General features: G+C 39.7%; 1 protein-coding gene across 1 annotated transcript; it reads left to right on the forward strand.

Moving 5' to 3' along the window:
• The first annotated feature begins 859 nt into the window (after positions 1–859).
• Positions 860–16,820, forward strand: dnajc10 (DnaJ (Hsp40) homolog, subfamily C, member 10). Its single transcript, XM_067604493.1, has 25 exons — positions 860–968; positions 3,794–4,057; positions 4,241–4,403; positions 4,592–4,642; positions 6,269–6,351; positions 6,673–6,804; positions 7,597–7,690; positions 7,846–7,923; positions 8,112–8,155; positions 9,851–9,916; positions 10,289–10,354; positions 10,461–10,550; positions 10,686–10,796; positions 10,873–10,987; positions 11,417–11,544; positions 12,084–12,200; positions 12,311–12,412; positions 12,634–12,694; positions 12,883–12,977; positions 14,129–14,262; positions 15,079–15,132; positions 15,288–15,435; positions 15,596–15,718; positions 16,226–16,333; positions 16,411–16,820. The coding sequence occupies exons 2-25, from the start codon at positions 3,833–3,835 to the stop codon at positions 16,420–16,422; spliced, it is 2,400 nt and encodes a 799-aa protein (XP_067460594.1). The 5' UTR covers positions 860–968; positions 3,794–3,832; the 3' UTR covers positions 16,423–16,820.
• Positions 16,821–19,179: the final 2,359 nt, after the last annotated feature.

Genomic DNA, 19,179 nt, shown 5'->3' on the forward strand with positions numbered 1-19,179 from the left:
AGTTTTTTGTTTGTTTGTTTGTTTTTTACAGTCTATGGTTTGGTCAATTTTTTTCCAACAAGACATCATAAGTACACCCTCTGCCTTATCGTATTGGTTCACATTTGTTGGAGATGTTTGTTGGGAAAGAGTTTTCTTTGACAAATCAAAGAAATACCCTTTAAAAATGCTTCACAGGTTTTGTCCAACTAATCATTATTTACAGAAACTCAAGAAAGACATTGATGTAATTTGTACCTTTTGTGTGGAGCTCAGAGAAGCACTGGTACATTTATTTTGGTCTTTGGCTCACAAAACAACTGTGGAGTAAATTGTCACGATTTATTGCTGATCATATCTACCCTCACATTTTATTACTTTGGAAAAATGTATTGTCTGTATTCACTGAATATGACACGATCTCTGCTCGCAGTTCTTTTTGATTTATTTGCTCACTATTTTGGCCAAATTTTATATTCACAAATCCAAAAAGCCAAACTTTTCAGAGCTGACTGTCCATATTTATTTAACCTTTTATCATTATTATTATTATTATTATTATTATATTACAACCTTTGGTCCCCCTGGCGTGTAGACTCAAGCTGTACACACAAACTTCTTTCAATAAAGGTTAAAAAAAAAAAAAAAAAAAAAAAAGAGTTAAATTAGTCAAGTTAGCGCATACATCACGGTAGATGTAACTATTCTGCTGTCAAAATGAAAGCGCAAAGTCAGCCGAACAAATTTTGAGTGATGACCTGAATCACCCAGCTAAAGTCAATGTAACACACTGTTATGACTTACATACAGATATGCTCTAACAGATACTGTCTGTCTAATAGCCCGCTGTGTTGCAGAGCTGTAGCGTTACAGATAGGTGGCTGAGCGGAAGTGGAGTGTTTCATTGCGTGCAGCTTGACGCCGCCGCTGTGAGCCGGACACTCACAGCTGCAGCCAGACACACTTTCAGAAGTTCAGACGCCGCAAAGGTAACGAAGCTGTTTCACTAATCCGACTGAAACCTTGGTTAGCTGGATGTTAGCTTTAGCCTCGTCAACACACCACAGAAAGCTGAATGACGCGGTGAAGCTAATCGGCTAATCAGCTAAACGTTAATTAGCAAGTTAGATTACTGCTTTTAGCAGCTAGCTTAGCTTAGTTTGAGCTTCTCTGCTGGGTCAAGAAAGGTGCAAAATCTGAGGATATGTAGATTTGTCTCAGTGGACACCCGGCAGTGTAACAGCAGGGAACACTTTGAGTTTTGTATGGTATTTCTAGGGTGTTTTGTGTATTCGTCACAGTGTCTGTCCGTGTTGTGAACATGTAAAATCTGCTCTGCTGCTGGTTAACTTCACCTGCAGTATATTCACACTAAATGTACCTGTTTACACGAGTTTTTTCACAATTTTATGTAATGGCTGTTTCCTCCATGCAGTAGACCATTTCTAAGTGCTGAAAATGCTACGAATCACATATGTTATGAAGAAATAACACTGGAACAGTTTTATTTGTTCACCTGCTTTACTACTGACTAGAAAACAGGCAGTTTATTTTGAAAGTGGCTACCCATTTACAGGCGGGTATGTTGGAGGACTTTGCAAACATAACATGCTAAGTTTGAATTTATGGAATGGTTTTGACATAATTGGATACGTTTTTGTTTGATGATGGTTACACCTAAATTAATAATATAATAATATAAATCGAAGGTGTTGCTACCTCCTTGGTCTCCTAATCAGGCCAGAAAGCTTTATTTACTAATCTATTACAAAATGTGTCTTCATGGATAAATTTGTTCAGGTCCATATTAAAGGGGATCTATCATGCTTTTCCTTACTGTCAGTCATATACATATAATGTTACAATATCGGATGTTCATATTAAATGTAGCCAAAGTGTCAAGTAATGAAGAAAATGTATGTAGAAATAAACATATGTAGATGTAATCCCTGTGAGCAAAAAGCACCAGCTTCAGAATGTGAACGCTCACTTTCCAAAGTTTTTTCAACTTTCAGCCTGAGCTGACGTTGGCTCATGACGGATTTCTTTATATGGTCATCTGCTCCATGTACAGTGTGCCTGTTCACTGCTCCGCTCCACTAACACTATGGCATTTTTCCATTGTTTTGGGGGTAGTGTTTCCATTACACAGCAGGCAAAGTAGAATAAGTTGTTTAGCTTTTGGAGCTGTACTGGTCATCAGTAGCTCTTCATCAGACATCATCATCACTGTGGCTGTTTCTGCTTGTACTATTAATCCTTGCATTATTTCTAACTGATCTGCTGAACAAAGAGCTCCAAATATCTCCATATCTTGTTGTGTCAGCTTGTTTTTAGCAACACTAACGGAGCTCTGCTAATACAGTAAGAAACACATTTAATTTCCTGTAAATTCTTCACAATAAAAGTCTCCCGTGATTTAGTCATTTAAAAGCTTTTAATATGAAGCAGTAAAGCAGAATATGTTGAGTTTGCATTGGCGGTAACTTAACATGCCTCTGATACATCTACCCCTCGGCAGGCTTCCGGAAAGCTGGCCAATCAGAACAGAGTGGAAGGCCTTAAAGAGACAGGAGCTAAGACTGCCTGTTAGAGACAGAGGCTGAATTGAGGGGCTGCGTAAAGGGCCAGTATAAGATAAATAAGGAGTTTTTTGAACTGTAAATCATGCAAAGCAACTCAACTGGAGTCCCAGAATAAAAATATAGAGCTGGAAATAAGCATAATAGGTCCCCTTTAATAAAAGACTTGCATGCTGTATGTACATTGAAGGAGTTGTTGGTGGCTGTAATCGTTCCTCTTGTTCATAATGGCCCTGCATTACTAAGTCCCAACAAATCAAGTGGGTATCTTCCAACATTACACTCTTTTTAGTACAAATTTCACCCTTTTTGTTCAGACAGTGTTTCCTTGCTAAGCTGACGTAGAGGAACAGTAACACAAAGAGAGCATTTCGTACTAAAACACTCTGTCTGACTCTGATTGCTTAAGCCTCATATTAACTTCAACTCAACCTTAGAATGTATTTTTACGCAGTAGAAGGACCAGAAGGTTTTATCCTCCACTTCTTTAATTGGAGTCATGCCTGGAAGGGATCCCTTCACGGCCAGTATGGACAGAAGGAAGGACTACAGCCAATAACTCTTGACCACCAATAACTAGACTGGAAAAATCTGGACCTAACATTTGACTGACATAACACAGGAAGTTTTATATTGACAGTGAACTAGAGCGAAAACAAGTATCAAAAGTATCAGGAGATATGAAACAAAAATACAGACAATTAACCCTAACGCCTGAAGGAACAAACATGAGAAAAAAGTTGGAGGAAAGAAGAGGGTAGTTTGACCCTATGACTTCCCGAACAGACAGATACAATTTAACCTACTGTATACCTACCACTTTTTAACCTGTGGTAAAAATGCTGCTCTTACTGTTAGCTACCAACCCAAACTGGTGGGATATAAAGGGAGGGGCGCAATAGGCAACAGACACTCCTCCAGCTACTCCCATGTCCCAAGCCAATAAACCTGTGCCACATATGCAGGAAGACATTCAGACTCACAGAGAACAAAGTGGAACACAGAGCAACTAAAACAATTAGGACAAGGGTCGTAACATACCGTGCTGTTTGTTATCTTTGCTTTTAAAATAAGTTCCCTCAGACTAGCATGGCCGGGGGATGTTAATGGCTGCAGGGTTAGCTGGACTAGTTATCTAATCTTTTCTCCATCACACAGCAGTAAAGCTGGTAGCATTGATTTGCCCACCTGCACAACAGCGATGGAATAATGTTTGTGCCTGTATCTTCCAGTTGCTGGTCCTCTGGTAGTAGCTGGTTATTGTGGCTGTAATGGGAGCACTGGGGATGGGGCACAGGTTCGCCCTCGGGGTCCGGCGGCCTCGTCCCGTCCATCTTATGCTGCCACTGCTGCTCCTAATCATCATGCTGGCGGCAGTTTGGGCAGAGAGCCGAGACTACTACGATCTGCTGGGAGTCAACAGGGAGGCCACAACCAGAGAGATACGACAGGCCTTCAAGAAGCTAGCACTCACCATGCACCCCGACAAAAACCCTGTGAGTCACACACACTAATAAACTTTAACAAAACCCTTAATTTACCCTGAAACACCTACGTGTAGAACAAAAACCCCTAACACCCCAATCATTATCTTGAACATGGTACTAGTCCTAAAACCCTGGCAACCTCTCCATCAGCCTATGCAGAACCCTAACTCTGGAAAAAAAATTGTGTTTTAGGGAGACTCCTCGGCCCATGAGAGTTTCCTGCAGGTGAATCGTGCCTACGAGGTTCTGAAGGATGAAGACCTCAGGAAGAAATACGATAAATATGGAGAAAAGGGATTGGATGAGCAGCAGGGAGGACGCTACGAGAGCTGGAGCTACTACCGCTATGACTTTGGTAAGTCTCCATGGTAACCAAGCACACCTGTCACACGTAACCATGGTGATGCTAAAAACGAAAGCTTTGTTCTTTGTTGTTACAACTTTGTGTATTGAAAACTATGAGCTGATCACACTGCTCTTCTAAAATTGAATGGTGCTTCTAACAGTATCTTGTTTAATATTTAAATCTGTCTTTCTGTCCAGGTATCTATGATGATGATTTGGAGATCATTACGTTGGACAGCGGAGACTTTGGTGAGAGCGGCTTTTTTCAACCTGGTCTTTATTTTCACGCCTCCAGAAAAACATTTTTTTGTACCATAGTTGCTCTGGAACCTGTAATTCCAGTTTCTTGGTGCAGCTCAAAATTTCTTCACACCCAGAAATTTGCTGTGTCATCACATCTACAATCACATTTGCTAGTTAGTTACACCTCACTGAAACAACAGCGGGTGTTCATGGAGCATGTAGGAGTAAAGTTCCTGCACACCATCACAGAGATCTGGGGTTTGATTCTCTTGTTGTTCTTTTCCCTACCAACAGTCCACAACTCAAAGATATTCAGTGTACTGTCATAGAGAACTAAAAGAAACCAGAAGATATTCACACTTAAGAAGCTTGAACCAGAGAATTTTAGCATTTTTTTTCTCAAAAATGACTCAAAACGATGAATCTATTATTGAAATAGTTGGCGATTAATATTTCTAATCCTGACTTGTAGTTCCTAGTATGTATCAAACTCCAACAACACCCCCTGCCTCCTAAATGCCCACTTCTGTCAAACCCCACACCTCCAGTTTATAAGGCATGCTTTCTGTTAAAAATTTGTCTCAAGCTCAAGCTAAAATGATGATGATGTCATCCGGCATATTTTTTCAAACTTTGGAAAGTTCCCTCAGGAGCCACAGGAGACATTACATATTTTCACCAGCTAAGCAGTACACTTTGTGACGAGTAAACTGAACCTCGTATGTAAACTTGCTGTAGTGCCCCTTCCAGCAGATCAACTTTAAAATGCTGGGGATATGGTGGTGACTTTTGAACTGACAGCTTGCATTGATGTTTTTTGCCCCCTAGTGGCCAAAACTCTGTTCATGTAGCTTTAAAGGGGCCCTTTGTCTTGGGAACAAACGAACATTATGTTTACATTCAGTGTTTCTCACCAAAACACATTGTGTGTGTCCTTGAGGTCCAACAAACATGTCAAATCCATTTCTTTCCTCATAGAATATTTGCAAAGCTGATTTTTTTATACTTAAAGTTTACTGTAAGAGTCCTGCATTGTTTACATCCATGTTTACTAGCTAGCAGACTTGTTCTTCACTGCCTTTGCTGGCACATTGCTGTGTTTCTTGGTGCATTACTTGTGTGAACGTGCACAAGAAAAAATGGGCACCCACTCATAAAAAAAACTGTTCCATAGTGCTACTAGAGGACAAAAACACCACAGAGTACCTTTAAGTTCATGTGCTAACACAGCTGACAGAGGTTCAATTCAGCAGAACATACAACAAACAAAGCACAAAAAAGAACAATGAAACAGAAAACAGTCCCTGCATAACCAGCCTGCTTTAGAGCATTCATTAAGACTGTGTAATATATATAACTTTCATGACTGTTACTGTATTTCTTTTTATTTCTGTAAATAGTTTTTTCTCTTACATCTTTGTCCCTCAGTAAAGAGCAGAACAGCTTTATCAAAACTTGAACTTTCTTCCCTTACATACATTATATTTGCCTCTCTGGCACTATTACTGAAGTTTTTATAGCTGTGAAGTAACAGCAGATGCACTAAAACTAGAGTGTTATGTGTGCAATAGGAGACTTGACAGGTAGTTGAGTAAGCAGGTGGTGACTGGTATGTGTGTGTTTATGTTTCAGAAGCAGCAGTGAACTCTGGAGAAATCTGGTTCATCAACTTCTATTTCCCACGATGCTCACACTGTCATCAGCTCGCTCCAACGGTAACACAACACTAAAATACACACTCACATACATATTAAACACAAACTTCATACACCAAACACAGAACATCCACTCAAGATGCTTTTAGCTGTATTAAATTTGTCCCTTTATTTTTTTTAGCCTTTTTTGTTTTACTGTATATTTTATAGCTTTTCTGTTAAATTTTATTCCTTAAGTTTTATCTGCATTAGCCTTGTACCATGTACCTTGTCTTAAGTAGATATTAGCAGTCGATAATTACTGAGACAGACAGACAAGTGTTAACCAAATAGAGCAACATCTGTTTGTCTCTCTGTCTCTCTAACCTGTCTGTCTCTCAGTGGAGGGAGTTTGCCAAGGAGATGGATGGAGTGATCAGGATTGGAGCGGTGAACTGTGGTGACAACAACCATCTGTGTAGGAGGAAAGGCATCAACAGCTACCCCAGTCTGTTCATTTACAGAGCAGGACAGGTTTGTGTCCTGTATGTTATGTTATGGTTAAATTGAAAATGCATCTGCTCAGTCAGTGAAAGTAGAGGACTGAAAAATTTATCCAGCATCAGTTTCTAATTTTTTTTTTTTGCTGCCTGGTTTTAATGGTTTTAATCTCCATTTAAAAACAGTCCATGTCTTTTTGCTGTGTTTACACTGAAAACAACCTTTACATTAATAAAACTCAGCAGTCAGCATAACTTGAAAACTCATGCAATGACAGATCATCAAAACGCTTTTGGTTAAATTAAGTTGTGCAAGGCTAAAAGTCATCATATTATATTTTACTAAAGGCTAAGGTTAACTCTGTTAAACCATAATGTGCATCATGTCAACTCTGAGGTTCTCAAAATGTTCCTTCCATGCCCGCCCTGTAAAGTGATTTCATTTGAATGGACCAGTGATAACGTTGAGGAAAAATGTAACAAAACAAGCCGACTTGATTTTGATCGAAAAATCAATATCTAGAATATGAAGTGAAACTTTGAGTGTTTAGAGACAAAAACACAAGGCTTACCTGCTACATTGACAGTGGACCCAGGAGAAAGAGAGACTTTTGGATTTGTCTGAGTTTGTATCTAATAAATAAATAAATGTTGCTAAGCTGAATTCTGGTTTTGCTAACATCAGAGGCAGAGGTTCCCACATGAATCAGATTCATTCAACTTCAGATGTGTTCCACTTCAGTCATGCTTTCAATGGCTCTTAAGCATGTCAGCTTAAGAACCACTGATTTAACTCATGATGACTGATGACTTTGTTTTTCTGTAGAAATCAGAGAGGTTCAATGGGGAGCGTTCTAAAGACAACCTGGTCCGCTTCTCCATGCAGTTTATCACAACAACCGTCACTCAGCTCTGGCAAGGTAACTACCCTGAAATGTTCATGGTTTACAGTTTACATCTAACCTGGTTCCAAATCTGAAATGAATGAAACAAAGTGGCAATTCAGTCTGATTATGAGGCTAGTTGATATCGTTCTATGTGGTCTGACCTGCGAGTGTGGTTGTGTTGTTGCTAGGTAATGTGTTCAGCGAGATAGAGACTGCGTTCTCATTAGGGCTGGGCTGGCTGATCACCTTCTGCTCTGACACTGGAGGTAACACACGTGCATATATGATGCCTAAAAGTGTTGTCTGAATGTCAGCTGAAACATCCAGTCGCATGTGTCCATGTGTACTGTATATGTGGGAGCAGCCACACACGCTCATATTTGTAAACTGGTCTTGTCTAGCTTGTCCTGTAGCACTAATGATTTGACTTTCTGTCTATCTATTTCTCTCTCAGATTGCCTGGAGCCAAGAACAAGACAGAAGCTGGCTGGAATGTTGGTATGAAGACACAAGTAATATTATCAAAGAATTTCCCCACAGCTGTTTCTAGCAGAGGCAGGCCTCCTCCACCTAACTATAGATTTCCTTTTGCTAATGTCAGAAGAAATGAATACACTTCAAAGAAATCAAAACTCAATGTTCATAATGGAAAAAGATATGAGAAGCTATTTTACACAGCAAGTATAATATATTTAATGCGTGAGGCTACACTGTCATGTAGAGCAGAGGTTCTTGTGACCCGTCAAAACAAAGCAATGTCTTTTGTCAGTTAAACCAAGAGTATTTTTTTCTGTTGCTTTATTTGTAGTAGTTTTAGACCTGAAGATGTAAAAAAGTTCATTCCATTTGATTAAGTTAGATATTGACAAGCTGGACTTAACCTTTGTAGCTCTGTGTTGATATAATTAATCAATTGCACCTGCAATTAGGGCTGGGCAATTAATTGAGTTTGCTGTGTGGTCATATGGCCATTTCATAAGTTGAGCTTTCCACCTGCAATTTTAAACAATGTAATGATGCGTGTCCAGTCAATCTTGTCTAGAAAAAAACAATTCAAATGTTGGAGAAACCACAGCAGGAGGCGGGTTCAGATGAAAAAGAGGTGGTACAAAAAAAGATGCCATGCTGGCCTCAAGGGTACTTTGGCTTCAGTGGGCTGTCAGAGCAAAGTTGGGTGAGCAGTAAGTAGTGAACATGTGAATCTTTTATGAGCTACAGAATAAATGCTACCACTCTTTGAGAATGAGGAATGAGTTCTGGAGTTCTGTTTACGAGCAGCTGAGTATATCGGCTGTGTTGACCCGAAGGTAGCTACAACTTAGCTCTGGACATCCCCACAGTCAGGAGGCTGAAACAGGTTGTTTCAGATGCAGCAGTCTGTTACACAAGCCGAAAATAATTTCACTCCATACCCTAAAACATGTGGTTGATGGAATGAAACAACAGCAGTGTTATTCAAATTAATATTATTTAAATTAAATTACTTTGATAATACTTAATGATTATTATCATAATAGTCAGAAGAGATATGAAATAGAGCATATTTTACTTTGATTTTCCTTTTTTAACAGCTGAATATTTTACATTTATTTAACATTTACTCAGTCCTTATGATTTTCTGTTCAGTGTTCAGTGCAAATAATTAATAATAGCTTCACTGTGAGGACTGAAAGCTTGTGCACAGGTGTATTTAATAAAATATTGTTTATTAATCGTTACCAAGATAAGTATGGCAATTAATCCAAATATTGATTTCAGGTTTCAGATATCACCCACCCTTAACTGCAATCATCAAAATATCACACAGCAGGAATACAGACTGTTTGTCTAAAACAGAACATGCAAGCTGAAAAACAGATTTGACTTCCTTACATCATTCATATTTTATTTCTGTACAGGACTCACACAGTGTAAACAATAAATTCAGTAATATTTGAAAAAGGTTTTTATAGTGTTTTCGCTCATTGATATATCTCAATCATATCTTATCTTAAAAATTGTATGGTACTGTACATTTACAGTAAGGTACATCACCACCATTCGGTTCTCTGCTGAAAATGTGTTAGTAGCGTTAGTGTTTATACAATAAAATAAATTCACTGATCCTATTGGTTGAATAACGTCGGTAGAAATGTTTTATCTGAGTGTGTCTGCTTAATGTGTTTGTGTGTTTGTGTTTGCATGTTTGTGTAGGATGGTCTAGTGAAGGTGGGATGGATGGACTGCGCCTCACAGGAACAGCTCTGTGACAGTTTCCAGGTAACACTCAGCACTATTGCAATACTACTGCAGTAGTACTGATACTGCTACTGTAACTTACCTCCATGTTATTCTTCATGGAAAAAACTTGAATAACCTTAAAAACTGAATAGACTCCCAGGATCCTTTCCAGCCAGATGGCTCTATGTGGAAGATAAAGCAAAGGATCATCTGCAAAGAAGCACAGGGAAATGTTTTGTTTCTGAGCACACCATGCCCTCAGCTGCCATGAACAGTTTTTAGATTCATTTTAAGGTAAAAATGATTAACAACAGAAACAATAGAAGTTGCAGTAGCAGTAGTAGTTTTGGTGGCAATGGTATATTTGTTGCAGTACTGGTATTAGTGTTTAATCATTCTGCTGTTTTTCAGGTAACCAGTGGAGCGACTGCTTTGTTCCCACCTGGAAGTTCTCTGGATCAACACGGCAGCGTTCTGGTAGGACACACAACACATTCCTGTCTGTATGTGGACAGTATACTGTAGCTCTGTAGTAATACTGTGTAACATACTGCAGTACTGACTCAGTGTGCATGTGTTCCAGTGGCTGAATACTCTGGATAGTAAAGAGATTTACAATCAGGTCATCAGCCATCTGCCTGATCTGGAGCTGCTGACCAAAGAGAGCTTCCAGGTACATACATTACACAACTATATATGTACACTACAGAACACACACTCAAACATACTGTACAACTTTCAAGTGCGGATGTACTATACTACTGCTGAAATATACATCCAGTAAATGATATGTAACTTCTTCTGCCAGAGCAAGCTGGCCCATCATCGCTGGTTGGTCAGTTTTACATTTGGAGACAGAAACTCCGCCTCCCACGAGTACAAGAAGCTACTAGCCTTCCTCCGAAATGACCATATACAGGTACCTGTCTGTCTGCATGTCTGTCTGCCTGTCTCTCTGCCTGCCTGTATGTCTCACTGCCTGTCTGTCTCTCCAGGTTGGCAGAGTAAACTGTATGGCAGACTCTGAGTTGTGTCAATCTCTCTACATCCATAAACCCTGTGTGGCTGTCTTCAAAGGACTGGGAATCCACGACTTTGAGATCCACCATGGTCAGGGCTACAACTGAACAGTACTTCACTATCGTTTCCACTGTGCACTGTTTTAGCCATGTTAGCAGCATGGATGTAGGTCTGTTGGTCAACTACTTTGGTCCAGACTGAAATATCAACATCTACCAGATGGATTGCCATGAAATTCATGTTAAGTTTGTGTTTAGTTGTAATTAGCATGCTAACGTGCTAAACTAAGATAAACGTTATAACTGCTAAACATTGGCATGTTAGCATTACCATTATGAACATGTTTTAGCATTTAGTCCCTTTATTCCTTTTTCAGCAAACCTGATGACCTGCAGTATTGCCATTGTCATTTTTTTAAAGTTGTGGTCAGTCAGTTTATTCGTTTGATGAGAAATTGTTCTGCTGTTGAGATGTATCTATGTGTCTGTCTGTCTGTCTAACCCTTATGGCTGTTTGTAGGTAAGGATGTGTTGTACGACATTGTGGGTTTTGCAAGGGATAGCGTTCGCGCTCACGTGACGACTCTGAGGCCAGACAACTTCCCCTCAGACAGAAAGGAGCCCTGGCTGGTGGACTTCTTTGCCCCGGTGTGTAACTAACAAATCAGTAGGAAAGCACAAGAACAGGATATAATGTCTCATATAGCACATCCTCCTGATAAATAAACAGGTGGGAACGAGACATCAGTACTGATAGGCTTGATTTAACCTCAGAGAGTTTTATACTTCACACTTTGCAACTTGATGACCCAGCCTTCCTGAATCCTGTTTACCTTCAGGGCTGGTGATGGTGTTACACCTACAACACAAACAGTGTGAGATAGAGAGAGACAAGGAGAGGCAGGCACAAATGAACTACTTTGTTGCACACAGGTAGAGTGACAACAGGAGAAAATAACCACCCAGTCAGAGCTGAGCATGTACATTACGTGCTTAACGTTAAACACGCCTGTAACCTTCAGGCTGGTGAGAGGCAAGAGGGAGCCTGCTATTCCATATGTGTGGAAAGGGGGTTATTGTCCTATTAATTGCAGGTGTAATAAAGATCTGGCCATGCAGTGAAAATAAATCTTGTGACGTCACCTAGTTAGATATTGATTTCATAAATATGTAATTCTTGTGTGCAGTGGTGTCCTCCATGCCGAGCCTTACTTCCTGAACTGAGAAAGGCTTCCATCCAGTTGGCGGGGCAGATGAAGTTTGGTACTCTGGACTGTACCATCCACCACAACCTCTGCTCTCTGGTAAGCATGTGCATACGTGGACCATACCATTGATTATGAAATGGAGACAGGTAGATACCACAGACAGGTTGATTCATTGGTTCATTTTTTTGTTTCTCCCTCTGTCTCAGTATAATATCCAGGCTTATCCCACTACAGTCATCTTCAACGGTTCCTCTGTTCATGAATATGAAGGGCAACATTCAGCTGATGGCATCCTGGAGTTCATACAAGTACTACTACATACCAGCTACACACTAATACCACATAATACACATGACTACTATTGATTTTGAAGCACTAAGTGACATGTGCGGCCTTACTGGGAAACAAACATGAACACAGGCAAAAAAGAACATGCCTGCACTGGCAAGTCCTTCCTGAAAATGGTTTCAACAAATAATAGTCATCATCAACCAGACTTGGCTGTAAGAACTTCTTTCTGTCTATGCAGGATCTGGTCAATCCATCTGTGGTGGTCCTGGATCCTTCTAGCTTCACTGAGAGAGTTAAAGGTAAAACCAGCCCTGAAAATAACAGATAGACCAGGGTCCAGTTGCACAAACACAGATATCTAAATTCTTTGGGTTGTACAAAACTAAAATTCTTCTCAAACTATAAAACATGGTTTGCCAAGCAACCTCTTTGAGCTTGTTATCCTCTCCTCTCCTCTCCTCTCTCCTTTCCTCTCATGTGGTTGCAGGTCGAGATGAAGGGCAGATCTGGGCGGTAGATTTCTATGCTCCATGGTGTGGTCCCTGTCAGGCTCTGATGCCAGAGTGGAGACGCATGGCCAGGGTACATTTACACACCATACACACACATACAGTGCAAATATCCCGCACAGTGAAACGGCCTGGACTGTGCAACAGACTTGAAATAATGAATGAACCTCAGCATGTTGGTGTAGGGACAACCAGCACAGAGTAGTACTTCTATTTGAATTTTACAGTCTACTCAAACATAAACTGATTATAACCTGAACCAGACAACATTCTGCAGAGGAATTAACAAACACTGAGGCTAAAACTAGGAAACTACAGCATATGACACATTTTGAAAACCTACCCTGATTTGGCATTTATCAAAACCCAAAACCAACCCAATCTAAACAAAATAATAGAAATGATCAGAGCAGATCAGCGAACAGAAACACACCCTGTATGCAGCCAGTGTCTCTTCAAAGTTCTGGAAGGAACAATACCAGTCAAAAGTTGGACACACCTGCAAAAGGGTTTTTCTTTACTTTTACTGTTTTCTACATTGTAGAGCAATATTGATGCCATCAAAACTATAAAATAACACATATGGAATTGCATAGTAAACAAAAAAGTATAAATAAAGCAAACTGTCTTTCATAGTTTAGATTTCTCAAAGTAACCACACTTTGCTTAGATGACAGCTTTGCACACTCTCGACATTCTCTCAACCAGCTTCATGACCTCGTCACCTGGAATGCTTTTCCATCAGTCTTGAAGGAGTTCCCATATATGTTGAGCACTTGTTGGCTGCTTTTCCTTCACTCTACGGTCTAACTCATCCCAAACCATCTCAATTGAGTTTAGGTTAGGTGATTGTGGAGACCAGGTCATCTGATGCAGCACTTCATCACCAAGATATGTACTGAGCAGACAGTTGAAAAATTAAACTTGTCAGTTTTCTCTGATGAACAAACTCTATAATGGAGACACTGTTTCTGAATGACCTCAATCGTATCTTTGACATTTCTGTACTTACATTTATTGTTGCTTATTGGTCGATATATTCACCGATATATCTGCAGTAATCTAATATCGGCCTGGCTGATTTTAACTCGGTTAAACATAAACAGTGCAAAATTGTCTGTGCAGTGAATGATGAGGCTTCCCCTTGGTTTGCTATCACAGTATTGCTGCTAGTGATCAGCAGAGTGTAACCTGTCTAACCTGTGTGTCTCTCTTACCATGCAGCTGCTGTCAGGTCAGATCCTGGTTGGTTCAGTTGACTGTCAGCGGTATCAGTCGTTCTGTCAGGGTCAGAATGTGAGGGCTTACCCTGAAGTCCGCCTGTACCCTGGCAACACCAGGCAACAAGATCGCTACATGTATGTATCACACTTTAAAATAAACATACTGCATGAATATACACTGGCAGTGACAATGCCAGCTTAGCCTCCATCATAAGAGAAAAAAATCCAGTTTACAACTTATCCCGATTTACACTTTGTATCTATATTGTTTATTGATCAAGTGTAGAAATAGAAATGTTAAAAGGAGACGGTGTGGTTTTAGCAGCAGTTAGCATTGGAGATATTTGTTGACCAATAACCTCTAAGCACAGTGACTGCACACCGCATCTGAAAAGTCCTGCCCTCATAGTGGGGTTGCCAGGTTTGAGCTCTCAACTAAACCCAGCTGACTACAGGATGGAATGGTGAATAGCTTGTTAGCTAACAATATACAACATGTAAATCATACAGGAGTTGTGGGTAGCAGTTTCCCCTATTTTCAGCCTTGGCTAAACGCATCCTGGACCTGTCTTTGTTCTGGATGCACAGAGATGAAACTGATATCCACCTTCTCATCTGACTCTGGAGAAGACAGAGAGGATTTTGGGAAGAGGATTTCCCAAAATTTCACAATGTTTGCAGGTTCAGAGACCAAAGTTAAACAATTTGTGATCTTGAAGAGTCCCGGTCTTCAGTGCTGATTAGCTATGGAGTTCCTCAGGGTTCCATGTTAGGTTCTGGTCTGTTTGCACTGCTTGCTCCTTGTGGGCTATGTCTTCCATGAATTGGAGTGTTAACATTAATTTTGAATAACTGTTTGAATAACTAACAGACTATTAGTCAGAATGTGTTACTGTCCTTTTGATTCAGCTTATTGATCCTGTTTTCCTATTGGTCTGTCTGTCTACTCAGGAGTTACAATGGTTGGCACAGAGATGCCCATTCACTGAGAACATGGGCACTGAGGTGAGATACAAACTGCTTTTCTTTTTCTTTCTTTCTTTCTTTCTTTCTTTCTTTCTTTCTTTCTTTCTTTCTTTGTGTTTCTTTATTTTCATCAGTGATTAGATTCACGTGGAATCTTACAGATATGTATTTGTGTACATATTTTTTGTGTACAGCTCTCTGCCCAGGGCGTCAGTGGACCTGACTCCAGACTCGTTTAGGTCTTTGGTTCTGTCAGGTCAGGATCACTGGGTTCTGGATTTTTACGCCCCCTGGTGTGGACCCTGTCAACACTTTGCCCCAGAGTTTGAGGTCCTGGCTCGGGTGAGGCACCTTTTCCTTTTTGTAAACAAATCTTTTTATCCAGTAGCCTTAGTTCTTTCACAGCCCAGGACAGACAACCGACAGACTACCGACAAACTAAGCCAGACTCTTCTCTTTATAGTTGAGGCTCTTAAAGGGATGTTCTTTGTGTGATTGACAGATTCTTAAAGGGGAGGTTCGGGCAGGGAAGGTGGACTGTCAGGCTCATTATCAGACCTGTCAATCAGCTGGAATCACCGCCTACCCAACTGTCAGATTCTACCCATACCTGGGAACAAGGAGGGTGAGGACACACACACACACACAGTTTGGTCAAGTCTTTATTCCACAGACTGTTTTATAACACATGTGCAGCTGTGGTGACAACAGAGAAAGTGCCGTTTTTAAAAGTCTGTCTGTTCAGCTCTTGGTTCTTTTGTAACTTTTATCTGAATCTCTATGGTTGGGAGTTTAGTTTCACTCCTGTGTTTTTGTTTGCAATTTTAGATATCAGCCTTATTCTACTGTTAACTTGCTTTGAGACATATTGGAGCTGCGTTAAGTTGCTGGTGTGAAAGAGTCAAACGGGCCGTCCCTGTGGCTCAGGGGTTAAGGTGCCAACCATGAACCACAACTCGCCAGTCTGAATCCTGCCAAGGACCTTTGTTGCATCTCTCTCTCCCTCAGTTCCTGTCTATCTAATAAAGACATAAAATGCCCCTAAAATAATTTAGAAAATTAGTCAAAGATGGATTGAACACTGATCCATAGTGGAAAAACATTTCTAATTTTATGATGTGTGTGTTGACAGCATGAACACAGTGGGGAACACATCAATAGCCGGGAGGCTAACTCGATTGCTGACACCATCAGACAGCGACTACAACAGTTGTTGCCACGGTTACAGAACAATCTGAAAGTAAGTCGCTGTTCACTTAAAATGCATGCGCAAACCAGCCGGTGAAATTAAGTTTGACGTCCATCTTTTCCCTGCAGGACGAGCTCTGATGGTCTGGGGTGGAGCCAAAAGAATCTATCTGATTGGTCAGTGAGGGACAGAAGTGGATTTGATTGGTCCAGCACAATGCTTAGCCAATAAGCACTCCTAGACAAGACCACAGCTGTAACACAAGGACAGACTGGACAGTGTTACCTGCTGTGCTGAATGTACTGAACACTTCTGCCTTGTTTTTATTTGTTTTTAATTTGTCTCCATTGTTTGTATTTACTCTATGAAGTAAAACTGTGAGACACTGTATACTAAACATGTTACTGACAGACAGACAGACACACACACACACACACACACACACACACACACAGAGCCAGATGTTGACAATGTTGTATTTTATTGTTCATGTAAAAGTGGTTGGTCCTTCAGAATAAAACTGTTTAAGTTGAAACATTTCAAGAGTCCCGTCACTTTTACAACCTTTACTGCAATTTTTAATTCCACTTCTATTACGAAACCTAGCTATTTTTGTGTAAGTTGAATGGCAAAAATTACCAGCAGTTCCAGCCTGCCATATGTGAGGATATGCTGCAATTAATGTAGAAAATGATTGGCAAGTTAATCGATTACAAAAATTATCATTAGGCTCAGGTTTGATGTCATGTAAAGTTACATCAGGAATTCATCCATCTATCAGTTGTGGGATGTGTGTAAACTTTAGTATCCTTTTTATCCTTTAAAGAGTATAGAATAAGAGGACATTTTGTGTGTTAAGTTCCAGTTTGAATCTTTCAAGCAACAGCAAGCACATTCCCTTCAGAAATCCTGTGTAATTATTTATTAGTTATGGTTATTAGTTGTCATCAGAGATGACAACTTTATGTATGATTATAACTGATAATTAATAACTAACAAAAGTTAATAATGTAGCTGAGAAATAAGTTGTAAATGTAGATGTAATTTTAAGAATGTGTAACTAATATATTGAACTGTTCAACTGAAAAACTACAACAGACAATTAATTATTCAAAGCAGAATATTTTTATGTCTTAAAACCTGTCAGGAAGGGATCTTTTTCTGAAATATTTCCACTTTGACCAGCAGGTGTCACTGCTCACTCAGTTTTTCCTCTGGCAGAGAATTCTAATGAGCACAGGATCCATATGAACAAAGTAAGCAATAGATGCTATCCAAATATAAAGAAATTACAAAGAAGCTTGGCTTGTATGTGCAGAAAATAAAGTGGAATCAAAAGCTTTCACCTCATCTCCCTTAAGAAAAATATACCTGTAAGTCAACTCAGTAGACTGAAAAGAATGTGATGATCCAGAAAAATATGAAAAAAAGTAAACGAGATGCTATTGAAATTCATACATGTTTAGACTGGTTTGTAACAACCTTTGAGTGAGCTCAGGATGCCTTATGGGTGTATTGGGAACGTGTCCATCATGCATAATTGTAATGCTAAACATTGTAAGTGTAATTAGTGGTAGTAGTCTAGTATTCTTGTTAATTAGTTTAAAAAAATCATCTTTTAAAGTGACAAAAAAGTGTGTGACTTTGATAGACAGACCCAGTCTAGTAAATGTGTGGGTTCTGCAGCTTTCTAATGGTTTGTAATGTTTCAGTGTTTCCAGTTAAACCAGCAGGTGTCACTGTTGCTCCTCTATTCAATCATCCCTCTGGGAAAACGTTAACAGGAAACAGGAAGTACCTGAACAGTCTTGGTGACACTACAAGTTGTAACACTGATTAACAGTCATAATACAGGTCTGAGCACAGTGATGAGAACATTCACGTGTAAATGTGTATCACTGCTGTCATGTACAGAGGAAATGTACTGTGGTATAATACAGCAGTTACAACATGGAGGTGGGTTGCTCAGCTAATAACATTGTAAAAATATAGTCTGTTGATGGTCGACAGAGTTCAGTAATGGACAGAGTTTAAAGCTGTGGCACACCAGGTCTGTACTGAAATTATGATGTGAAAAAATTCACAAGAACAAAGCCAAAAGCCCAAGACAAAACGGTTCACTTCTTTGTATTCTATTTGTCTGGTCAGCAGTAATATTAGCCTCATCTATGAACTGTGCACTCCAAGCGTAACTCTGATTTGGTAGTGTTCCTTACACAAACCTTGAGGGAATAGTGAAAATGTTACTTTAATCCAGCAGTGGGTTGTGTCTTGAAAAATGTATTTTCATGATCCCACAAATGTCTTCTGTCTACCTTGAAAGATAGCATGTTTAACAGCGGACCTAATGTATGTTCCAGCAAAGAAGAGCAGAATGCAGACCTTTAAACATTGGTCAAACTCCAAGGACTATACAGACTTTGTTACCTGTGTGGTATTGTGCGGCTATCATGCACATAAATTTGGGCTCGATGTAGAAATGACCCTTACTTAGAATTCAAGACTGAAATGAAGACCATAAGAGCTAGTGCTGTAATGTCATAGTGTTATGAACGGTGATGAGAGTGATATATTACTGATGTTTTTACTGATGTGTATTTGAACTGTAATGTGACTGTGTAGGTTAAAACAAAACCAAGAGTCTACAGCCATGCTAGCAGCTCTGTGAGGCTGTACTTGGACACAGTGGCAGTTTGAGTTAAATGTGTTTAATGAACATCACCATGACAATGATTATGTATTGCAGGTATGATGTTTCCCATGTTCACCATCCTAGTTTAGTGTGTCAACATGCTAAAATTTGCTAATTAGCACTAAAACACAAAGTAAAGTTTAGGCTGATGGAAATGTCAGTTTTGCAGGTATTTGGTCATAAACTTAAGTGTTGGACAAATTAT

This window comes from Thunnus thynnus, chromosome 11 (assembly GCF_963924715.1).
Source record: "Thunnus thynnus chromosome 11, fThuThy2.1, whole genome shotgun sequence".
Lineage (NCBI taxonomy): Eukaryota > Metazoa > Chordata > Actinopteri > Scombriformes > Scombridae > Thunnus > Thunnus thynnus.

Coding starts and splice junctions, on each gene's coding strand:
- dnajc10 (XM_067604493.1), top strand. CDS start 3,833: ATGGGAGCACTGGGGATGGGGCACAGGTTCGCCCTCGGGGTCCGGCGG. Junction 12,201..12,310: donor ACCACAACCTCTGCTCTCTG/GTAAGCATGTGC, acceptor CCTCTGTCTCAG/TATAATATCCAGGCTTATCC. Junction 12,695..12,882: donor CTTCACTGAGAGAGTTAAAG/GTAAAACCAGCC, acceptor ATGTGGTTGCAG/GTCGAGATGAAGGGCAGATC.